Here is a 24,903-nt window from a genome sequence, read left to right as displayed (position 1 = left end):
AATAATATACCAACGGATTTATATTACAAAAATAATGTACGACAAATCGCGTATTTGAACGTGTCATTATATTTTTTATCTACACACATGGTACAACCCCTTTGTGAATTACGCCCAGCAAAAAACTAAACTGTTTTGTTGGAACAAATTTCTCATCTGCGAAAATGTTGTTATTACTTAATAATAACATCAAATTTGTTTTCATCAAATTTTATTATTACATTAAAATGTCGAACATCTTTGAAAAACAGAATAATTTCATTCGACCTCAATTTTAATATCAGTCAAGATGAAATTTAATTCGAAATGAAATTTCAATAGCAAACAATTTTGTAAATTTCACACGTTACTTGATATCGAACGTTAAGATAGTTGGGGCCGACTCTAGTTTGTCTATGTGTTAAATAAAAACTGCGGTTGTGTGACATGTGTGCGAAAAGTTTTTGTTTGCCGCCATTTCGCCAGTCGTAGCATGCGGTTCCCGAACACATCATAGAGAGCTTATAATATGTGTATAAATAAAACAGTGTATGTAACTGTACATAATTAGGCATTAAAACACTCGTGTGATGTTTTTATTCATGTTATTAGACCACACTTGTTTTTTATTGCCTTTCATTATATAACAGGCACAAACTACTATTTTTTCATCGAATGTCAAAAACCTTTCCACGCTAGTGTGGAAAAACATTTTTGCGCGCAGATTTCTTATGAGAAAGAAAGCATTTCCGAGCTGGTAAGGTGAAAAAACTGTTATGCTGGATCAAATTGTTTAGGTATTTCCAATTACATAACGGTCTTAGAAAAAATATACGAAACAACAACATTTCGGGTTCTTTACAGGTCCCATTGTAACGGCTGCCTGAGATGGTAATAGCATGGAACAATAACTGAAGAGGAGTGCCTAATCTCCATACTACTGGTCATTACTCTGAAAAATCATATAATCATGTACATACAATTAAATAAAATCCCGTGTTATATTTAGATAGCGCTGATCAATAAAAGCCTGAAAGTAGTTTTGTATTTGTAAATGGCCTTGGTTATTAATTAATACCTCTTTAATATCAGATACCAGTATATTATTCAAATATGACTGACACTATTTTCTGAACTTTGACAAATATGCTTGTCAATAGATGGCATTGTTTGTTACAAACTAATTTATAAATTACCGCTTGCTAATATGGGTAGATGGCGCTAATTCTAAACAAAACATAAGAAGGCAGTCAAATGTGTGAAATAAGCGCCATCTAGGTGATTTGTTTGTTATCTATGTGTGTTATATATATTTCGTTACAAACATTTATAAGAAACTTTTTGTTTTCATTGTACTATTCGAAAAAGAAATAACTCAAGCAAGAACGATTTCTTTTCATTGTTATACCCAAAAATGAAACTTAATACACCTGCTAAGAATCCACTTTGTATTTATCAAAGTTATTACCATTCACGAACACACTAGCTCAGAATTATTACCTTATTTCCTACAAGCTATATTATTTCTTACAACGCTAATGTGCGTAACTTACAATAGGGATTTTTTAACTTTCGTCGTTATTCTCTTAATGATCATAAGGTCATTACATTTTCTTACCTAAGTTCTTATTACTTTCCCTATATTTCGATACTATTACACGCTCCATGGTCACGGATTTACTAAAATATATAACAGCTTAAGAATAGACACATCTATATAATAGTCCATTTGTTTAGAGGTACTTAACTAAATGTAAACAATCTTGATACAGCTTTTTATTGAAACATATACTTTACAAATCAATAGGAATTAAAAATAGGCACGCAATTTATATGAAAACTAAGTTATCGTATTTTGTATTTGAAGGTAAGTAAAAACAATTTTATAAATATCTATATATTTAGTTAAATACCTAAACAAATGGACTATATCTGTACCCTTTTGCTGTCACCGACTACCTGCACTCGACTCTTGCAGCGTTACCATTGTCTCCCTTGTTTTTTTCCGACTAACCACTCTCACTGTACACTGTGCAGTTGATGCCCAAAGGTAGCTGACCAACTTATGTCTCAGGGTGAGGGGCGCAGTAGCAGTGCCACTTAGATCCTGGCAATTTAAAGCTCTGAGTGACACAGTAACTGTTATGGACAGGCGTGTAGCTTACCATCAGGTGCACAACTCGTTCGTCCCGTCACTTGATGTTATAAAAAAAAGCTTTTTAGTAACAGTAAAGCTCCTTGTGAAAGAGTTCGTCCAGGGTTGTACTACCACCTTACCTATTTCTGCCGCAAGGCGGTAATTGGAGCATTACTGCGTTCCGACTTTGAAGGGTAAGGGTGTTGGTGAAATAACAGGCACCTAGGACTTGTCAACTTGTATCGCAGGGCGACGGGAGCGGTGGCAGTGCCCCTGAGACCTTTGTGTTCGAGACAAGTAGATATCCTGTCATTGTTTCTTACAATATTCTAACGACGGTTTTGTTGACACGTACAGAGAAATTTTATAATATTGAGTTTCACATATTTTGAGTTACAACAGTGTTGCAACAGCCTATAAGCCGTAAAATTCATTTTGGTGTGACTTCAATATTGCACTAGTAGTGAATGACGTTCTAAGAAACTTTTCAAGCCATCCTGATCTTTAATTACATTCCATAAATACAAATTTCCACCAAGAAGCTGGATTTTTTTACATTTTTCTGTTGAATGCTGAAAAAGGCTTTCGGAACCATTGACTTACAAATAAATGGACGACGGGTCTAATACGAAAACCACGAAAAAAATGTCCCGAGTCAACCTATTTAAACGTAGTGACATGTAAAGGAATATGAAAAAGCTAAAACGTTGAATTTAAACTGTAATGTCATCGCAGTACTGTCTAATTTCGCTTGCTTCGCTGTCAGTCGAACAAACGAAGACTAAAGCGTGAATGACGCTCTGTATACGATTTTAACGCCCTATAAGTTCGGACACTTTTTAGCGCGGACCCGACGTCCATATAATTGTAAGTCAATGTTCGGAACCAAAGGACTTTATAAGGTTTAAAGTATAAAGTAAGTTTATACTCCGTTCAACCATTTATTTTGACAAAAAAAATGCAATACTTGCTGGACTCTTTTATTTTAAAATTTTAGTGAAGCGGCGTGCTCTCTAGCTCCGGTATTTATCGAGCCAACAGATTATGTACGTTATATGCGTTGTACAACCTCAAAAAGGTTACAGATTTTAAAAGAGCTCTATCTGCGTACTATGCCTTTGTTCACGCAAGGCTCTCGGAATAGTTTCATGGGGAAATTGCGTTGAGATTGACAACTTATTCTTACTTCAAAAGAAATGTATAAGAAGACTTACTAATTTAGACTCACAAACCTCTTGTAAGTCGTTCTTTATTAAACACAAAATTTTGACACTAACCTCAATTTATATTCTTGAGTGTAGTAAATTTGTAAACACAATAAATATAAAAACACAAGATACACATAAAGCCTTTGTAACCCATCTAAAGAGCTATCTACAGAGCAAAGCTTTTTATTCACTTAAAGAATACTTTTTAGAAAATAGTGCCTAAAAACGAATTACCAAGTTTATAATTTGTAAAGTATGTCAAATAGACAGACATAAGTGTATCAGGAATGAGACCTAAATGTAAAAGGAATTAATAATATTTATTGTTGATATTGCATAAAATTCTGTTTCTTTTTTTTTGTATTAATCGTTCTTAATTTTATTTTAATAATGTATATGTTTTAGTAAAGTAAGGATATAGTGCCCACAGAATGTTGCAGTGCCCCCACGGGCACTGTCACGTACCATAAGCATAAGAACACCTGTTATATAACCAAGTAACTTGCAAATAAGGAATATGAATATGTAACGAAGATTATTCAAGTTGATCAATTTTCGTACCTGTCTAATAAATTATATTGAAATTAAATAAATTATAAATAAATTCTTATTGATCGTCGGATTCTTCTCCATATAAACGGGAATCATCGCTTGAATCCTCATTAACATTGATTATTAATTCTTGAGTACACAAATTGTCAAACGCAACATCTCGATCCCAGTCAGACAATATCTTCTTATCTGAACCCGTTCACATTTACGATTAAAACGTCTTCATAAATAAATTCGATGGTTATAAAAATCGAATTGGAAACGCACTAGGACTTTGGGTTTTCCGGAGAGACTACGAGCTCGACGGTAAGACCAGGGCACGGCGGGCGTCCGGGGTCTAATTGAGGGCCTGAGGTGAGGAGACGCGCGAGACACGTGAGTTGCCCTTTAAGTCGGTGGCTATGTCCGGACATTGTGCCTACAGCTCCGGTACTTATCTGGCAAATAGGGAAGGTGTTGTACGTGAACCCGGGGCGGCTTACCTAAGGCACTAGCCTTACAGAGAACCGGATAAGTGCGTGCAAACGTGCTGATCCGGAGTTAGGACCTGACTTAGATGGTCCCTGTGCAAGCGAGCTTGCACAGGTCATAGTACCCTTCCCGCATAACCAAGGGGTTGATAGGGAGGGGCATTATTTAAACAAAACTTTTGTAGAAAGATATGGGACAGTACGTCCTACGTGAAACTAATAAGAAGTCACACCGTGGTAAGAAACCAAGTAATTTACTTCACAACATAGAGCGTGGAATTCCGCATAGATGCAAATAATTTTTTGCCGTAGTAATTACAATATACGTCCGTTCGTGATGAAGGGGGCAATATTAACCAGGATTATCCTATTAAAAACCTAACCCTTCAATGGAGCTTCACAATCGCGCAGTGATGCGTAGCAGGAACAGCCCGCATTGACATTTCGAGTGGTATTAAAAAAGCCGCCTTTTAACACCTCGCGTGCCGTGGATGCAGCAGGGGAGGGAGGAATAAGGGGGGACGAGATAGTTAGAGAAGGGTCATTGTACTAGGGTTGGTAGCTATGTGAATTTGTTATTGTTACGCCAATTCAAGGGTGTCCCTTTGCAGAGGTGCTGGTGTTCTGGTGGATTGTAATGTTGCTTGCAACCCACATTTCACATTAGTGAAAGCGTGTGCCACTGCTGGTACCGCTTGGAATGTTCTGTAGACTCTTGCTTAGTGAGTTTGGTAAATGAAGTGCAAATAAATCCGGTTTTTTTTTAATATTTTAAAGTTTTTTTGTGATGTTTTAAATGTTTATAGCATAAGATTATGATAACTTGTAAAATGGTTCAAAAAATTAATGAGATGTGTTCTCTGCCGCGGTCGAACAGGGAGTGACGATGGAGCGAAAGAAAATCAGAATGCGAGGGAAAGAATGGAACAATTCATGAGTTTTTAATGATATTATGTACACGTTTTCGAGCGTACAAAATATTTGAGTAAATGTACTGTGATGCCAGGGCCATGATATCAATCTCCTTAAACTTTGCAATACAAAATATGGTTAGCAAATCTGTCGCATTACCTCATATGAGAATCCCGTAAGACATTCTACTATGGAAGCATTGACTTACAATTATATGGACGTCGGGTCCGCGCTAAAAAGTGTCCGCACTTGTAAGGCGCTAAAATCGTATACAGAGCGCGACACTCCGCTTTAGTCTTCATTTGTTCTACGGACAGCGCGATACTGCGATGACATAACAATTTAAATTTCGAATAGGTTGACTTGGGACATTTTTTTCGTGGTTTTTGTATTAGACCCGTCGTCCATTTATTTGTAAGTCAATGTATGGAAGTAACTAAAAAAACTTTTTATATTAGTTCTCCTGGTTTTCTCACTACGTGCGTAGTCAGATCTTTTAAGAACATTCTCACTTTGAATTGAGAACGTTATTCGTGCCCGTCCACTTCCAATAGTGCCTTTAACGGTAGCTTCGTATATATCTTTCGGTAATCTACTTTCATGCATTCGCTCCATATGCCTAAACCACAAGGTATGTTGAACCTTTCTCTATTTTTGTCACTGCGCCCTCTTTCAAACCGCATCATTTCACGGGTCACAGTATTCTTCACTATGTCACTTAACCACACATTACACATATTCGTTACAATTTGGAGTATGTCAAAAAAAATCGATTACTGTGCAGTATTTTCAGTCATCAATTTACCTGCCCACCAAAGCTATCAATGCCGATTTTCTTTTTTCAAAAATTATTTCTTTTTCTTTACTTATTTATTTGTTGAGCATTGGCAATAGAGCCATCAGCTTAAACAATTAATTAAGAATTTGTGAAAAAACTGTAACTACAAATACCACCTTTTTTTGTAAGAGTATCAAAGATTCTTCATTTTCCACAGACTAAAAAAATCACATCGTCATATTTTTTTTTTACACGCCAAAGAATAAAGGTCGTTTTCTAAAGTTCGATAAAAGCTTTCTATAATATGTTTTTCAATATCTTCTACTTGAAAATGTACTTAATTATAATATAGATTGGCAACTGGTCCCAAAAATGACGGTATTTTCTTCTTTTTTTTTTCAATCATGGACTGATGTCATAGACTTTAGTGGTGTCTTCCTTAACTTGACATTGTGGATTGTATTAATGGAGCCAGAACAATTTAAAGAAGTAGACTTTAGTGTCACTTCATGGGAAGATATTTCATACCTTTGGTCATAATTAATCCACATCTGCAATGATGACTAATGACAACTGATAACTTTTCAGAAAATGAGTTGATAACTTTTTATGCTTTAAATTATAAAATAAGTTATAAAATTTATCGCGCTCTTTATTAAGAGACTTTTGGAGTTAGTACACAATATTGAATACAATATTGTGTTTTCTCAAAAAGTATATTTTTTTCGATGAAAAACAAATTACTCACTTCTTGTGAAAGATTGTTAAAATTTATGTATAAGCTAAAGTTCACAGACATCTACACAATTTCCTACTTACCAAATATACATATTTAAAGTAAAAAGGAAAAAGAAGTAATTTTTTATTGAATTAATATTCAATGATTTTTAATGAAATTACTCCACAAGTTTGTTGTAATAATACAAAGATCGAACAATCAGAAAAAATTCCTGCGAACCGCTTTGCCAACTAAGCCACGGAACTAGTGTTGTAACTTAAAAAAAACCAAATCTTCTTTTTTCACATTTTTGGAAAAAAACATGAAAAAATATACAGCGCCCTGGTCTTTTTTCTAAATTTGGTTTTTTTTTTTTTCAGAAAAAGTAAAATGGAATAACTGAAATAAAATAAGACACTAACTTGTTTTAAGAATATATATATGTGAATATGATAATTATTATTATATAATTATAATTATTACCATGATAATTATAACAAAAATTTAATTTTCATTTGTGGTGTTACTAGTGTTACTACTGTTACAGGTGTTACCCACACTTGTAATGTCATCAACATTTTCTGTGTCTCCGTTTCCTTCATTCAAATCCCACCGAATAATTTTATGCAAGCGGCTTGCTAATAATTCTATGTAAATGTTGCTATATAAGGGATATTTGCGATGTGGAAAAAATAATTGATATTGCCCTTAGATAAATAAAGTAGCGATGCAACAGCAATCGGTACATTTAAAAAAAAAGGTAAAATGTTACAATAACAAAATACCCAATCGAGTTGAAATTCGCCGCAATTTGGGGAATTTTGAGCAATTTATCTATGAAGAATAATAATAATAACAAAAGATTAAATGTAATAAAAAAGAAAATACAATTGTCATGTAGTCATATATTTTTATTTTCATTCTTTTAGAAAAAAAACGTATTCCAGAAAAAAAAACGGATTCTTTTCATGTTTTTTTTCATTGTTTTTTAACAACACTACACGGAACGAACCAGCGGATTTCACGAATTTCACGAATTTTTCTATGTGCTTGTTGTCGGATCTTTTTATTTGGTTTTTCAACGACTTTTTAGCCGTAACGCCATGTATGAGAAATCTATGACACGGTTTACTTGGAGATGTCGATTCGTATCCGGCCTATAACCTTTATATTAATAAGGAAAAAATTATTTCATATTTTTGAGTGAGAACTGTTTTGTTTGTTTCGTTTCTGAACTATATTGTTTCTTACAATTTTCTAAAAATGGTTTTATTGTGGTGTAGAGAATAAAATTTTATATTCAACAATAGGATAATATCGGATTTCACATATTTTCAGTTACAACACTATTGTAATAGCTATGTTTATTTTGTTTCATATAGTTCGTATCATTTTCTATTTCTTTAATTTGTTGTTCCTACTTGCAATTGACAGTATTGTGAAAAAAATGTGGAAGCCACGATGACATCACGTCGTTCGTCGCGGAGATGCCATCAGCATACTCTCAAAATATCGTCCAGGTCATTAAACTCGGTACTGCCAAAATTGTCCCCTGATGTGGGGTAAATAAAGTTGCCACAAGAGCAGGGTTACCATCCGTCTGGATTTGTCCAGATATGTCCGACCGTTTGAAGTGTAATCCGGATTTTTCGGCAATTTTCCGAATAAACAGTAAAATATCCATCTCGCACTTCTGCAGAGTCTCACTAACTGCGTTATATAATAACAGAATTATCAGTAGCAAGTAACCAAAACAAAAAAACAAGGTTCTTGTCCCGCCGAGCGGCTCCACCCGTTACTCGCTTTCTTATCTGCACGTGTACCGCGTCGACACAACGGTTTGGTGGTCTTTTTTAGACGGGTTGGAATAAGGAATAGAAATAGGCATATCAATAAATTTGAATAAAATTCCATTTACGACAAAAGTTTTTGTTGCCCGAGCGCTTGTCCTTCTCTGCCGCCGTGTGAGAGACATTTTCAATTTTATTTTCTTTCTAAAAAAGTTCTGATTATCTTGCAAATTACAAACGATTTGTCCGGACTATTCAAATTTCAAAATGGTAGCCCTATATAAGAAGAAAAAACATTCCTACTTGTCATCACTATACCACAACTTCTTCCACGTTTTATAGTGACAGTTATCATTGTTCCTTCTTGCGACTGCAATACACAATTTGCCGTAATAAATTGTGAAGTATTCCATTCGGACGTTAACGACAACCGTCATTGTAAACTTCGTGGTAGAGGCACTGACTATAGAAACAAATTACGTCACTTATTGTACGCAGTCATTTAATTTACTTGGAAACGACTTAATTTAAATAAATGCAATATTCGTACAATCAGCATTGGTAGCTTAGTAGAATAACGGTTTATTTTTCGCTTGTGTAGAGTAAATAGCCCACTGTACCACTTACTTGAGAAATAATTGATTCTCCTTACAAACTTTTAGCCCCTATTTCAACCCCTTTAAGATTTGTTTTTGTGACAAAAAAGAGCCAGCGCGTATACGCACTACATTCGATACGTTACGTATTTTAGTTGTAATGCCACCCAGAGCTTTAGATCGCAAAGATCTTAGGAACACTGCCACTGTGTCCGACACCTTAAAACATAAAGTTGACAAGTCCCATGGGCCTGCAATTTCACCAGCACCCTTACCCTTCCAAACCGGAAAGCAGTAATGCTCACATTACTGCTTGGCGGCAGAAATAGGTGTGGATTAAAAATGGTACAAGAAAAAGAACTGTGTTATTCCTATATGACAATAAAACACTTATTTTTCTTGTACCATTTTTAATATTTCTCTCTTTTTCCAAGTTTATTTTTCTATTATGAAATTACAAACACAAAGAAAAATTCCTTCGGTCCGACTGAACCAACGTCTGTCGTCTCAACGTGGCAACAAACCAAGCCACTGGTGCGGTTGTCTGGCACATATTTTATTGTTATTATTATTTTATTCCATTGCCGTACGTATCAGGAAGATTGAAGCAAAATGGTTGCGAATGGATGCTATTGCTAAGTCAATCATGGAAGCAATGGTATGTTCCTGACAATCTACTAGCCAAAAGAAGAAAGATTAAGGGTGGAACTATATAATAAAGTTCCTGTGCACACTCTCCGAAATATATCCTATATAAAGCGGGTGAGTGAAACAATTACAAACCGAATAAAAATAACAATGGAATAACAGGAAAATTGGTCAATTCGAGAAACACCAATATCTCTTTGTCTATGAAGAGTCACCGGACACGGCTGACCGGGCGCGTGGCACGAGGCTGCCGACTAAGCAACAAACGGGTATAAACATTGCCCTATTCTAGTATAAAATGACGCAAGGGCCAACAAAAAATTACAATTTGACCCTGAAATTGTGACACTATTGCTACAACAATAAAAACCAATTTATACAAATTTCTGAATATCGCGTCAAGGTCCGAATTTTTCAATCTGGTCTGGGTCCACAATCAATACGAGATCTTCCACTTGTATTTACTTTTTATGGAACATCTCTGGTAGAACTTTCTTTACCCATCTCTTCCAATAAAGGTCAGCCTCTGGGAGATTTGCCACTGTTTTTGCAGGTACAGATCTGGATTATCAAAGGCCCTCAAAATTGGTAAGATGGAAGAGATGCCGAGTATAAAATGGTTGGGCTTAAGTCACTCCTAGACGTTTAGCATGAAAACTGTTTTTATGTATATTAAATAAATATTAAAAAAATGGTTTTCACGCTGTTGATGTACAAATACTAACCTACTTTAAGACAAAATGTTATTAACAATTTATATGGCTCTTTACCTGAAATAAACAATTTATATACTATTCTGTTATTCGGAAGTAAAGTTTTTTTATATTATCAGGCGATGGGACGAACAAGTCGTGCGCCTGGCAGTAAGCGACATACCCATCCATGACAGTTGCAGTGGCACTCAGAGTTTTTAATCGCATAAATCTGAGGGGCACTGCCACTGCGCCCGACACCCCGAGTCAGAAGTTGACAAATCCCATGTGCCTGAAATTTCATAAACACCCTTACAGTTCAAAACCGGAACGTAGTAATGTTCTTAAATTACTGCTTGACAGAGACAGGTAAGGTGACGAACTTCCATAGACGAACTCTTTCAGTAGGAGATCTACTGCTACTAAATACGCATTGCCCATACAAATGGTAAAAATGTTAGTCTTGCTGAAGAAGAAACTCATAACCAAAAAGGGAAAGATTGTGCGTGAACCTTCGGAAGCTTGCCGAAGCATCCCGAAATCTGCCAAGGCATTCCGGAGGCTTTTGTAGCTACGACCATTATAATCGATTTTTCAACTATAATATCATAACATTAAGGTATATTACTATACGCCACCTAAAAATTCCCTGACGTACCGTTCCATTCTGAAACTGAAGTTGGATACATAATTGATGAATTTGGATGTATACTCAGTTCAGAGTAAACAGTAATTTTTCAATTGGAAATTAGAACACGGCGTAAAAAGCGTAAGGTAACATTTTCAATAATGAATTTTGATACTCAGGCCTTCTAGCACCGCTTCGAAATGTAAAGCTTCAAAAGAAGAATAGATCGCTGCGTCAGACACAATTAAGTAATTATTACTAACTCGTTTTGTTAAATAAACATTTGAATCATCCTAGTAATAACACTGATGGACGGCGAATTCAAATTGGATTTTTGAATCGTGCAAACAAAATATCATCAAATCGGAATGAAAAAATCTTTCTTGATCGTCGTAAAGATGAACTTTAATTAAACCTTGCTAATTACTATTTTACTTATTTATTTTTATTTTAAGAACCAGGAATTTTGATTCTTAAAATAAGCTATTTAATATCAATAAACTGGTCCGTCCCAAAAGTATCGAACATTTTTTTTGGGAGTGTTGCCGAACGGCGGGAAGCGCTCCGCTTGGCAACAGAAAGTGGTGGGGGGATCTAGCCGATACAGCGCGACCGGTCCCAGTTGGCTCCGAGCACCTGGAGCGGCAGGACGTGCGTTCGCGTAGAGCTCTAAACGACACCTCGTCGAAGTTTTTAAAAGTAGCGCGATGACGGATCCGTTAGAACAGAGGTACGCAGTGAAATTTTGTGTTCTACTCGGCAAAAATACTGTGGAAACCAACGAGATGATTAAACAGGCCTTCAAGGACAAAGCCTTGTCCGAATCCTCGGTCAGGAAGTGGCACAAGATGTTCCGTGACGGAAGGGAAGAGGTGACCGACGAAGCCCGCTGGTCCCGCAGCCTCCCTACAGTCCTGACGTCGCCCCGGCAGACTTCTTCTTGTTTCCCAGCATCAAGTCGAAGCTCAAAGGCAAGCATTGGGGCACAATTAAGGACATCCAAGAAGCTACGACGAGGGCGCTGAAGGACCTACCCGTTGACGTCTTCCAGGGGGCCTTCCGGGCATGGAAAACTCGCCTACAAAAGTGCATCGATGCTGAAGGGTGTTATTTTGAAGAGTACTAATGTATGGTACCGATAAGTTCAATAAAAGTATTTTTCCTGAAAAATGTTCGATACTTTTGGGACGGACCAGATATATAAAGAACAAATTTATGTCTGTCCTGTATAAGTAGCAGTAGAACTCCTTCCAAGAAAGTTCATCCAAGGAAGTACTGCCACCTTACCTATTACTGTTGCCAAGCAATAATGCTAGCATTACTTACATTAACATATGCGGTTTTGAAGGATAAGCGCCCAGTTTACACGATGCGAAAGTTTTCGCGCGGCAGCCGCCCAGTTACCACGCTTTACATTAACGGCGAATCTGAATTCTATTTACTAGGCAACAACATTTAAATTCTTCTGAATAATATAACCGCGTAGACCAAATGCGTGAGCGTGCTTTGCCATGACAGTTAGATGCAAATTTCATGTCGAATAAATGTGACCACCCTGGTGAAATTACAGGCACCATGAGACTTGTCAATTTACGTCTGAAGGTGACGGGCGCTGTGGCAGTGCCGTAAGATCTTTGCGATTTAAAAGCTTCAAATGACACTGCAACTACTCCAGTCCAGGCATATCACTTACCAACATGCACATGACTTGTTCATCGAGTCACTTCGTATTGCGACTTTCGTGAGTTGTTGTGACCAAACATAAGTTCTTGAAGTTTCATCTCCTACTGTCAGGTGGAAAGTGACACGCCTACCCATAACAATTGCAGTACCACTCAGTGCTTTAAATCGGAAATATCTGAAGGCTATTGCTGCAGCCATAACGCGGAGACATAAACTTAACGAGTCTCGTGTTCCTATAGTTTCACCAGCGCCCTTGAAAACTGGAACACAGTTAATGGTCACGTTAATGCTTTGCGGCAGAAATAGCTAAAGCGGCAGCACCTCCCTGGATGCACTCTTTCACAAGCAGCTCTGCTGCTACTAAAACCACTAAACTTAGGTGTGTCCACGCTGGCCAAATGCGGGTCGTTATCCCAACTATGCAAGCATTTGATAATAAGAAACAAATGTCTAATTAATTAAGAGTTGTCTCGACGAAAAATCGCCCGCTCCTCCTTATCGTGATACGGCACATTAGGCGTTCAGAGATCACGGCTCAATGGCTCATGGGAAATTGTAAGGGAAATATCGATAACATTGTTGAGAAGGATCACAATAGACGAAGGCAATTTGAGGCGGAAAATGGAAGGAATCTTTTAATAGAAAATAAGTAACAAGTACAGAAGGCTTTCTAAGTAAGATACGTAACACAATTCCTATCTGTTTACCTTGATTAATCTAGTTACTTTCGTCACCCAAAGTAGAAATATCATAGCATTTACGAGACCACCAGACTTCAATCAAATAAAACACAACCCAAAATCGATGCATTGCAAGTCCTTTTGAACCGGTTGACGATCCCAATAGAATGCCGTGCATGGTATTGATCTCCAATCTCAAATAGTTTCGAAGTTAATCAAATAATCACATCGCCACATTGATGTAACTCTACTTCTCATTAGTAAGGCAGACTCACCTGAGAAGAATGAGAAATTCGGAAAGAAACTCTAAATAGCGTTTGCGTCCTTCGTCCGATCCGTATCAATTCCGAATCCGAGAAATGACTTTGAATATTTAAATGAGATTTATTAGCTTAATTACATTTAAAAAAATTAAATAAGGTATGTTTACATATTTTCAAAATAATTTAGAATTCTGTTGAAATAGTGGTTATGACAACTTAATTTAGTTCTACATCTGCTATGTTCCTTGCCATGCGTTACCGGATGCTACTACCGGATCCACTGAAAACTGAGAAAATAGCCTTCAGCGATTTTTAGTCATCAAAATCGTTGTCATCGTTGATTTTGGGTCAGCTTTCGCCATCCTTCTTTGAATATCAACCGGAATCTTATTGCAGCGTATTTTTATTTCTCGTAATTATGTTATTTGTATCACTATTTTTCATACGAAAACATACTACTCTTCTCAATGTTTGTACATAAATTAAATTTTTCATAAATGTACCACAACGTTAGAGTAAGAATTAATTTCTTTAGTCATCGTAGTCTCCGTGCCTATAAAGTCGTAAAATCATTGAAAGCACAAATTTTTGTCACATCTAATTTTAAGATCCCTGCTGATATTGACAGTTTATCTTTGCGTTTAACCAAGTTTAAAACTGTCACGAGACACTAAAGGTTATCAAATTTCTCTTCACTTAGGTGACAAAAAAGTTTGGCTTAATAATAACCAGAGGCACCTGGCCTCTAACACCCGGATGAGTACCAATTTAACAAAATTCATTTCTCAAATTCTACCGGGAATAAAACCCGAGAACATCTCGTCCACTGCCCAAAGTGCAAACGTTAAGCCAGCAAGGTCATCAAAACATTTTCGGGCTGATTGTGCCTATGATGTTTTAAAAATAACATTATTTGAAAAGATAAATGTAACCATAAATCTACTAATAAAGAATAACCTCTATATTTTCTAACTCAATCTTTTCAAAAGAATCCAAGTCACAAAAGACAAGAACCGTTTAATATATTTGATTATTTTAAATGAAATTGTGGCTTAAGGATATTTTAATAAATGAATTTGGAAGATTCTCTTCACTATACCTTAATAAATAATAAATATTAGACATAACATACGTTTCCCTGATCACAAAGCAAGTACTGAAGCTTTTGTGTTTTGGAAATTGGAAACAATGACGATATCACCCAGATCCGAAACAATATAGAAATTTTAATTTTCTACATTGACATTAGCCGGGGATCGAATCCAAGAACTCATAAATGGCGACACCATGAAAACCGGTGAACAAACCGCTCGACCACAGGCGTCGTCAAATACTTAAAGTATATAAAAACCTGAGCTAGTTAATATTCAATTAAAATAATAAAACACTAAGTAAAATTGCGATTGATTCTGTAATAAGTTATAATCGGAATAGTTCACCTAAAGTACTTTACCTAAAGTTCAAGTTTATATACACACAGTGAATAATACAACCCACTGAAATCCCAGAGCGATTATAAATAAAAACCAAAAATGTAAACAAAATAGCTAACTATATTTGAACTGCCTCCGTGGCCGAACGGTTACCATGCCGGACTGCCACGCAGAGGTCCCAAGTTCGATTCCCGGGGCGGGAGAAATAGTTGTATGGCCTACAATTATTTCTCTCCTTAGTTTGGGTGTAAATTGTGGTTATCTATGTGTGTGTCCATGGCACCCGCGACACAGGGTTTCCCTAGTGCGGGGCTCGTTATGTTGAGTGTGTGCGTTATTTATTATATTATTATTTATTATTATATTTTTAGTAAAAATTACAAAATTTACTCATCAAAAATATAGAACCAAATGTTGTAAAATCCCAGAATTTCTATGGGAGGTATTATCAACTCTGAATGTGTATTACTTCCTTGAAGAGATAAGTGTCACTCATAACTATTTTTCACCGACTTTAAAAAAGGAGGAGGTTTTAGAATTAATTCAACTGTATTTTCTTATTATGTTACGCGATAACTCTTGAATTAATTTGTGAACGCGCAATTTCCAATAACCTATTTCAATAAAACTTGGCAAATAGATATAATTCCGCAAACTGTTGAGGTCGGTTTTTTAGTACTCTGTACTGAAATTATTGAATCAATGACTAGAGAGACGTTTACATAGATTTTTTCAAGACGCTTCATTTTATTGAAACCTAGTGCCCTTGTAAACACTGTGGTAGTTGTACTTTGGGTGATGAAAGTAAAGCAAAAATATTAGTGATTATGTCATACAATATTCATAGTTATTAATATTTATTATTAATAGTTATTTTACACCTGGATTAGTCAAGGAAAGCAGACAGGAATCATGTTACGTCTATTCGTAGCCGGTTTTAAAGGGCTAAAGACCTGGTGAAATTACAGGCACTTGGGAGTTGTCTCAGCGTGACAGGCGCAGTAGTTCCCCCCAGATCTTTGCGATTTAAAGCCCTGAGCGGCACTGTAACTGTTACGGACAGGCGTGTCGCTTATCACCAGGCGCACGACTTGATTGTTTGTCTGCCTGGGAAACCCAATTGCCAGCATCTTGGGCACCTTGCCGCGCGGACCCAATTTTATTCATACAACTTAACCCTGCCCCCCAGATCTTTGCGATTTAAAGCTCTGAGATTAGTTTAATTTTCAGTATTGAAACTTTTATTGTACCTTACCTGTGTATTTCAACTTACTGTCTAATTTAGTTAGAATTTAAAAAATAAGTCTCATTAAATCGTATGGCTCAATATCTAGGTATAATGAATATTGAACAGAATTCCTAGGCCAAGACCACACAAGATCAGTAATAAACTTGAATCGCCTAGGGACAAGAGGCCATTGTTCTGAACGGATGTTTGAACTCTAGTACTAAGAACCTAGTATCTACAAATATTCAGAAGTATTCTGATCTCAAAAAATCCTTTATAGCTAAACGATACCAGCCCATTAGAAAGAACTTGTCTCCCAAAGGAGCCTGTGTCCACTAAGCTTTTTTAAACAAATCAAGCGACTGAACGAACAAGTCATGCGTCCGATAGCGACACGCCTGTCTATAACAGTTGCAGCGCTTAGTACTTTAAACCGCAAAGATCTGAGGGAGCCTACGCAAAGTCCAAGCTTGACAAGTCCCATATGTGCCTATAATTTCACCAGTACCCTTAGATACCCTTCAAAACCGAAACGCCAAAAATATGGCCTTCAGTAGAGCTCCTTGTGAAAGAGTTCATCTAGGGAAGTACTGCACCTAACCAATTTCTACCTTCAAGCGGTAATATAAGCATTACTGCGTTCCGGTTTTGAAGGGTAAGGGTGCCGGAGAAATAACATGCCCATGGGACTTGTCAATTTATGTCTCAGAGTGACGGGCGCAGTGACAGTACCTCTCAGATCTTTGCGATCTGAAGCTCTGAGCGACACTGCAACTATTACGTACAGGCGTGTCGCTGACCACCAGACTCACGACTTGTTCGCCCCATCATTTTGTAAAAGACTGATAGAAGTATTGGGGGCGTGATTTGTCAGGAGTGTACAGAAAGTGGAGGTCCATAGGCTCGGCCTACCTCGATGCAGAAGTGTTTTTGTCGGCAAAAAAGTTGAATGACCTTGCACAGTTACTTAACCATCAACATGGTCAGCTAACATCAACCTACTGCGGAGCATAGGCCCCTTCTTTATTGCGCCAATATTTTCGATCCTGCGCCATTCGCATGCCGCAAATCTGACGATATTATCAGACCATCTCCAGCGCGGTGGTCTGGTGGCCATCATTCCGTGACTGCTTTCTCCGTCCGTCTTCTTGTCTAGCCAAATGTCCCGCCCACCTCCATCTTAACCTCGTGATGCGATAACCCACGTCATCAAACTTCGTTTTACGTCGAATATCGACGTTTGGTACACGATCCACGAGAGAAATGCCCAGCATAGAACGCTCTATCGATCTTTGTGCCACCTTAATTTTGTGCGTATTTAGCTGAGTGAGCTTTTACAGTCAGTTAATTACTAATTTTAATAGTTACTCCATTACTGTAATAATTAATTTATCATGTCGTTAAGCGATGAATCTGAAGCAAGGTGCATGCAACATCTGCTCAAAATACAATTATACATTTACGATTACTGATATTGAACACGATTCCTAGTAGATACGTACTAGTTTAGTAATGCGGTTAATTAAAACCGGTGACCTGTCAAATAACATTAACACGAACAATAAAAATTAACTGCCCGTTCGTGGCAATCGTCGGGACAAAGCCACAAATTCATTTAAAGGGCACTGCATTTAAGCTCTTATAATAACATTCCTATTGATATATTAAGTTTGCCATTTAAGGGATTTAAAACGATGGTGAAAAAAAAACAGCAAAGGGTTTTTTTTAAGAAATAACAAATCCATCAAAGGGAGCGCCATTGCAGCTCGTTCACGATGTTTGTATTTATGATATTTTGAAATAAATATTGTAAATGTGAATAAATATCTGTTTATTTTTATTTAACTTATTTAGGACAACCAAGAAGTCATTTTGATTATTAAATTCAAATGGAGAACATAACTCTGTTCACATAAGTCGAGCTTTTATCTCACAGAAGAAGTGCGTAAAGGCGATGTGTGGTGCTGGTATGCGAGATAGCTGTAAACCCTTATTTAAAAAACTAAGAATATTTTCCCGTCCTTCTTTATATATTTGAGATATGAATTTTTGTCAAAAAACATAGTATTTATATACTTCAAAAAATGTTCCTTTTTTAACCCGATATCCCTATTGTTTGGCCCGACGTATCACATACACTACTACATGTTTTCAAAGGAATTGCTATAAAATGTGCGTAACATTATATAATGTATTACCTGACGATATAAGAATGTTACCTACGTCTAGATTTAAGAAAATACTATTTGAATTGCTTGTGACAAATTGTTTTTATGATGTAAATGAGTTTTTGATTACGCGTGAAGTTGATTACGACATCACGCATTAACTGCAAACATTCAGTCAATCTGGCAATCTAATATAACTATCATAGAGTAAGCAAAACTACAACAGCCGGCTTTATTGCTAAGTAGCAATTTCTCCAGCCTTAGGTAGTGCTATAAGCCTGTTGCCACATTACGCACCAAATCAAACGTAACTAGTAATATAATAGAAATATTTGTATGCCCTACATTTATTTCTCTCGTGAATTTGGGTAACATATTTGTGGTTGTCTATGTGAGTGTTCATGGCACCCGCGAGGGTTTCCCTAGTGCGGGGCTATGTTGTGTGTTCGTGTGTGTGTGTGTATGTGTGTTATTTATATACATATACACAGTTATTCACAATTTTGATTGTAGAACTTTTTTTATGATACCAAGTAACGGGACGCAACAAGTCGTGCGCCTGTTGGTAAGCGACACGCCTGTCCGCAACAGTTGCGGTGCCACTCAGAGATTTAAATCGCAAAGATCGCCCGTCACGCTGAGACAAAAGTTAACAAGTCCCATGTACATGTAAAGCATCCTTACCCTTCAAAACCGGAACGCAATCATTCTTACATTACTGCTTCGTAGCAGAAGTAGGTAAGGTGGCACTAATGCCCTGAACGAACCCTTTCACATGGAGGTTTCCTACTGCTAAAACTTACGTATGGTACAATGACGAACTTACAAATGGGAATAAAAACATTAATTCGCGTGACACTTGAACAACACGTGTGTTGATAAAAGTACTTGCACAATTACCACTGCAACTCACGAAAAATAAAATCTCAAACATAATATAATAATAATAATAATAACGTGTATAGACTCATACCGCACTAGGGAAACCCTGCATAACAGGTGCCATAGACATACACATAGACAACCAAAATTTTAAAAAAATAATTTTTTGTCTACTTATTTTTATGGACAACTCACACTTCACCAAATAATTGATTATATTAGGCAACATCACACAAGTTGCTCTGACCCCAAAGTAAGTAGTTAAAACACATGTGTTATGGAAACGGAAACAACGACGGTACCACAAACACCCAGACACGAGACAAAGTTAGTTTTCTACACTGACCCGGGCGGGGATCGAACCCGGGACCTCAGGGGTGGCGACACCATGAAAACCGGTGTGCAAGCAACTCGACCACAGAGGCCGTCGAATTTTACACCACCACACAAGTCACAACCAAATTCACGAGAGAAATAAATGTAGGCCGTAGAAATATTTCTATCGGCCCAGGAGTCGAATCGTAAGCGTTCGACCACTGAGTTTCTCAGCTACAGTTACACAGCTATTCCGTAACGAGATGATGATGTTTTGCGACTGACGATTTACAAAGCGATAGAGTTTCTTGCTAATTCTTCACAAGAGAATCTGCCTAGATTATTAATGTTAAATAAAATGAAGTCAGAACTTGAGTTAACCACTTTGAGGTGTTATATTATGTCGTTCTAACGTCCCGTCGTTACGAGATCCGTTACTGTAACTTTAGCTTCGTTATGAGACCACCTGGGAACAAAGCTTGAGATTAATGCCTTCGTTACCTGGGGGTCGATTCTGAACCTTACGATAACTCAATTGTCGACCGATTTTCTTTTCATTTTTATTCACAACACCCGAATCGAAAGTCAATCTGTCGTATTCGAAGCCGAACCGAAATGACGTCACGGATACAAACGTTTTTCAGACCGTTTGTAGACCGAATGAAAGTTACCGAACGTCCTATTGTTTACAAAGCAAAGTAACGTGGATATTTGTTATTATTTTAAATATAGTCCCGATTTTCTCGATCTCAGAAAGCGCCCTTCGATTCCATAACGAATGCAATCGAACGGTTCGGTTCAAATATCGAAGAGTTCTGAATTGGGGTCCTGGATGGGTTAGCGATAACGCGCGTAAGACGAACCCAGTTCTGACATGATTTTAACTCGCATACAAAAAAGTGTCATAGATAAAACTTCGGAAGTAATGCGTAAAAAGTTTCCTTTTCTCATAATCTTTGAAAACAAACTCAAAGTCTAGGACCAACAGAAAAGTCTAGATTTAGAGGCTTCATTATCTATGCCTAGGAGCTCTATTGCTTCCCGTTACATACCGACTGGCATTCCTAAGCCACGGCTCTCACGCCCCTCCCTCCCGCCTTCTTCACCCCCGCCCCCGCGCCACAGGAAATGCCTGCGCCTGCGCAACGGCCATGCAAAGCCTGGCACAGTGTAAACATTGATAATCAGTACCGTCATTTGCAAAAATGCGTATAAATTATATATGCTTAAATAGAAGAAAAGAAAAATTATGTAAATTTTATGAATATCAGTAAACCGTGACGATTGGATGTGAAAAGGGCCCGAAACGTTGTTTGAAAAAGCATATTACATACGCGATTTAGTTAGGAAACAGTACTTTCATTTCCTATGTATAAAAATCGCTTAAGAACTCGATAATATCTGCATTTTATCAGCGCCCTGGATCATCATGACCAGCAATCTTGCAACCGTCTCTCATTGACTGACTAAACATATTCAACGAGTATCTTTTACCTTAACATTAACATTGTTCATGTTGTCATCATTAAATAATTTATGTTACATTGATTTATATTTCTCGATTTAATTGCAATATTAGCGGGTAGTTTTTTTAATATGAGTATTACCAAGTGACGTGATGAACAAGTCGTGCACCTGGTGGTAAGCGACACGCCTATCCATAACAGTTGCAGTGCCATTCAGAGCTTTAAATCGCAAAGATGTTGTAGGCGTTGTCACTGCGCCCGTGACCCTGAGATATAAGTTAACAAGTCCCATGTGTCTGTAATTTCCCCAGCACTTTTGCCCTTCTTAACCGGAACACAGTAATGCTTACATTACTGTTTGGTGACAGAAATAGGTAAGGTGGCAGTACTTCCCAAGACGAACTCTTTCACGAGGACCGTAGAGGTCCTACTCAAAACGCCGACGGCTTGCCAGCATGAGTCGCCTCCTAAATATCATATTGGAGCAAGTGCGAATAGGTTTTAAGCTTAGAATAATAACGCATAGAATGATAGTTTCATATCAAACGAACTGTCACAAGTGAGGCAAAAATCAAATTCATGTAGGCTAGTTTTAGTAGTAGGTTAATTTTCGGTTTTAGTGAATATTTATATAACAAATACAAGTTGAAACGTATTACATCCTTGTGGAATGTGATGTTAGTATCTATTTTATGTTTATATGACGTATTTCTACACTCATTTACCGCACATTTCGTCAGTTTTAGCTAAAATTCTTGAGCTGTTCGCGGTGCAAGTTGACCTTGAGCACTGAATGCCCGCCCGCTCGTGTAGGCCCATTGGGAGCGCTTCAATTTGCCTCACTTAGCGTGTGCGGACTAGGTTTCTATGCGTTATTATTCTAAGGTTTTAAGTAGCCGCAGAGATCGCTCTGAAAGAGTTTGTTCTAGAAAGTACTGCCATCGTACCTGTTTCTGTCGCTAATTGATAATGTGAGCATTATTGAGTTCCTATTTTAAGGGTAGGGAAAACGGTTGTTCTGATATCCATTTTTGAAACCTGCCACATACTCTAGTCTTCCAACCTGACATAAACATAACGTTTGACGTTCGCAATCAACCTAGAAGTTCGTACTTGTATAATTACAAATAATATTATTTTACATTTTAATTATGCGTCGGTGTTCTGGACTTATTTAACATTAAAATCCAATTAAGGCTCATTATTTTGATTTATTGAATTAAAATCTTATTCCGAACGCTTGCTACAACGAAACAATATACATTTTAGAATATTTTGAGAGTGGCTAATGAGCATTTAAAAAATTTAAACATTCATCTTTTCCAGATGAATTATTCTTTATTACTTCCTTATTCCTAAAGTGTTTTTGTGTAACAAATATGTAAGTGTTAAATAGAAAAATGGTTTTTCATTAAATCGTACAATATGTAAAGGGTTTGAATGTTCGTTTCAAAGTTCGTTAGTTGATGATATAAAGTTTCCAAAATATTGCTAGGTAGATAGCGCGTCGGAGGTTGGTTGTGATTGGTCCGAAAGTTCCAATGCCGGTTCGACTAGCCAATGGACATTGCTTTTAAAATTCACAGAATGATATGCATAGAATTTGTTATACCTTTTCAAAATAAATTCAAATAGATAAAGTTGTTATTGTTGAGAAATTTGAATAAAAGATGACATACATTTACATCGGTGTTACCAATTATTATTTCTTAATGCTTTATGACTTTGTCGTAACCATAGACTTTGCTTGTAATCTGCCATGTGTTATCATCTTTTGGTATTTTTGTTCGTACTAAAACGATCTGTCAAAGTCACCACGATAATGTCGGCTCTAGTATAAAACGATGTTACCTTACCTTTGGCGTTAAGTTCACGGTGCATAGGGTTAATGCTCTGTTTGTGGGCAGGGGATTAGGGTTCGGAAATTACTAGGATGTTTTTGCGATTACCTGCATGCCTGGTGCCTGTTCGTTTATGGCCATATCATAATATCTGTTTGTTTATAATGCCATTCGATTGTGCATGAATACTACATTGTATGTTGGTAATTCTTGCCACAAACACGTAAGTATTTAATAAGGTTGGTGTATGCTTTAAGTTAAAGGAGGCACCAGACTTGTCGAGATTTCGCATTAAGCTGGAGCTGGACATAAAGATTTTATGCTACGAGCGAAAATTCTAGGTTTGTCATTCATTTATAAGTCCATACTACCTCAGCACGAATTAAAATGTTTTCCGTACTAATACGACTCATTTTGCTTGAGTCGTGTGGCAGGGCCCGGGCTTCATTTCTGAATTAATTTTTTTACAGACCGAATTAAATCCATTTGAAAATTATTACGTTTTCTAATTAGTTCAGTTGATATGATAGAATGTCATTGGTATAATATGTAATGTACCTATTGAGTACAGCTGTTTTCTTGTAAAATTTCCAAGTAATTTAGTGGTCTTTTTTCCTGTCATGAAAATTGTTAGAAACCGTGTTTTCACATCGCATTGTAATCAGTGTATCCTTAATTGTACCGTATATTTTTTCCAAAGTTTTGTTAATTCAACACTTTCACTTTTATGCGGAATCAACGGAAGACATTTAGACTCTTATATTTAACACTTCTACCGGCAAAAGCACATAAGTCAAATTCATTTGTTACGTCATTAATTTGTAACTTTAATTCTAAAGGCGTATGTTTCCGATGTATCATTCTCTTCACATTTTTCAACACTATAAGGAACACACAAAAATATATACTTATATAAAAATATACACAAATGGAGCACTTTTCGCCTTATGTGCGTCTGCCGACCATTATGCAACGTCTTTTTTAATACAGTTGCTCAAAACGTGGTATTTTTCGTACTACAAATCGTGCCGAAAGTTGGAATTTTCGCACTAGTGCTTTTTACTTTTCCAGTTTTTTTAAAATTTACTGTTGTTTCAAATCTTAAGCACAGAACTAAAGAAGTTGTATATTTATGTGCTTTGTGACGTAAGTCATTCGTCATTAAAACTTATATTTATTTATAAATACTATATAATGAACGTATCGAGTGGTGGTCCACAGTCTCTGCCTACCCCTGAATGGGTGACAGGCGAGATTTTTATGTATATATTTGTTCTATGTATAACAGATAAATTGTATCTCACTACCGTGCACGGGTTCCTAAAGAAGTTTAAACAAAAGTACCAGGACTTCATAATAAGAAAAGTGGTTACCGACTGATATTACAGAAAATAAACAAAAACAGCACGTTAGAACTAGATTTCCATAGACTTTTAAATAATGGTTGCAGTGGTTGTATTTCATTATTTTAATTTACTAGCAGAAAATGAGTTTTTTTTTAAATACTGTTTTATTTTACTTTCAATGTAGTTTTTTCGCAAATGTATTAAAAAACGTCGTTTGATGCACGTGCGGATTTGTCATTTTCACTTGTCTCGAGTCTTGACCCTCGCCTCTGGCTCGGGCCAAGAAGCCTCGAGACTCGTGAATAATGACTAACTTTCCGCACTTGTATCAAAAATAACTATTTCGCACTTATTAGATGGAAATAAAAGTTTTTCTGGCAAGCTCAAGACGATGCCGTGTGAATAAACGTGGTAAGTCCCTAAAGAAGCTTTTTAGTATGGTTAGTTTTCAATTTAGGTTGGGATCTTTGGGATTCAGTTTAAACTTTGA

The 24,903-nt window shown here is 36.8% G+C and overlaps 1 protein-coding gene across 1 annotated transcript in view; it reads left to right on the top strand.

Annotated features, from left to right (window-relative positions):
* LOC113237938 overlaps positions 1-12,234 on the top strand; it is a 38,714-nt gene extending 26,480 nt beyond the window's left edge. Inside the window, exon 2 of the mRNA XM_026474655.1 lies at positions 12,010-12,234. Coding sequence (XP_026330440.1) covers positions 12,010-12,234 — 225 coding nt within the window. The remainder of the gene's footprint in view (positions 1-12,009) is intronic.
* The last annotated feature ends 12,669 nt before the right edge of the window (positions 12,235-24,903 follow it).

This window comes from Hyposmocoma kahamanoa, unplaced genomic scaffold, assembly GCF_003589595.1.
Source record: "Hyposmocoma kahamanoa isolate Upper Pololo Valley unplaced genomic scaffold, ASM358959v1 94, whole genome shotgun sequence".
NCBI lineage: Eukaryota > Metazoa > Arthropoda > Insecta > Lepidoptera > Cosmopterigidae > Hyposmocoma > Hyposmocoma kahamanoa.
This window is presented reverse-complemented; position numbering and strand designations above follow the sequence as displayed.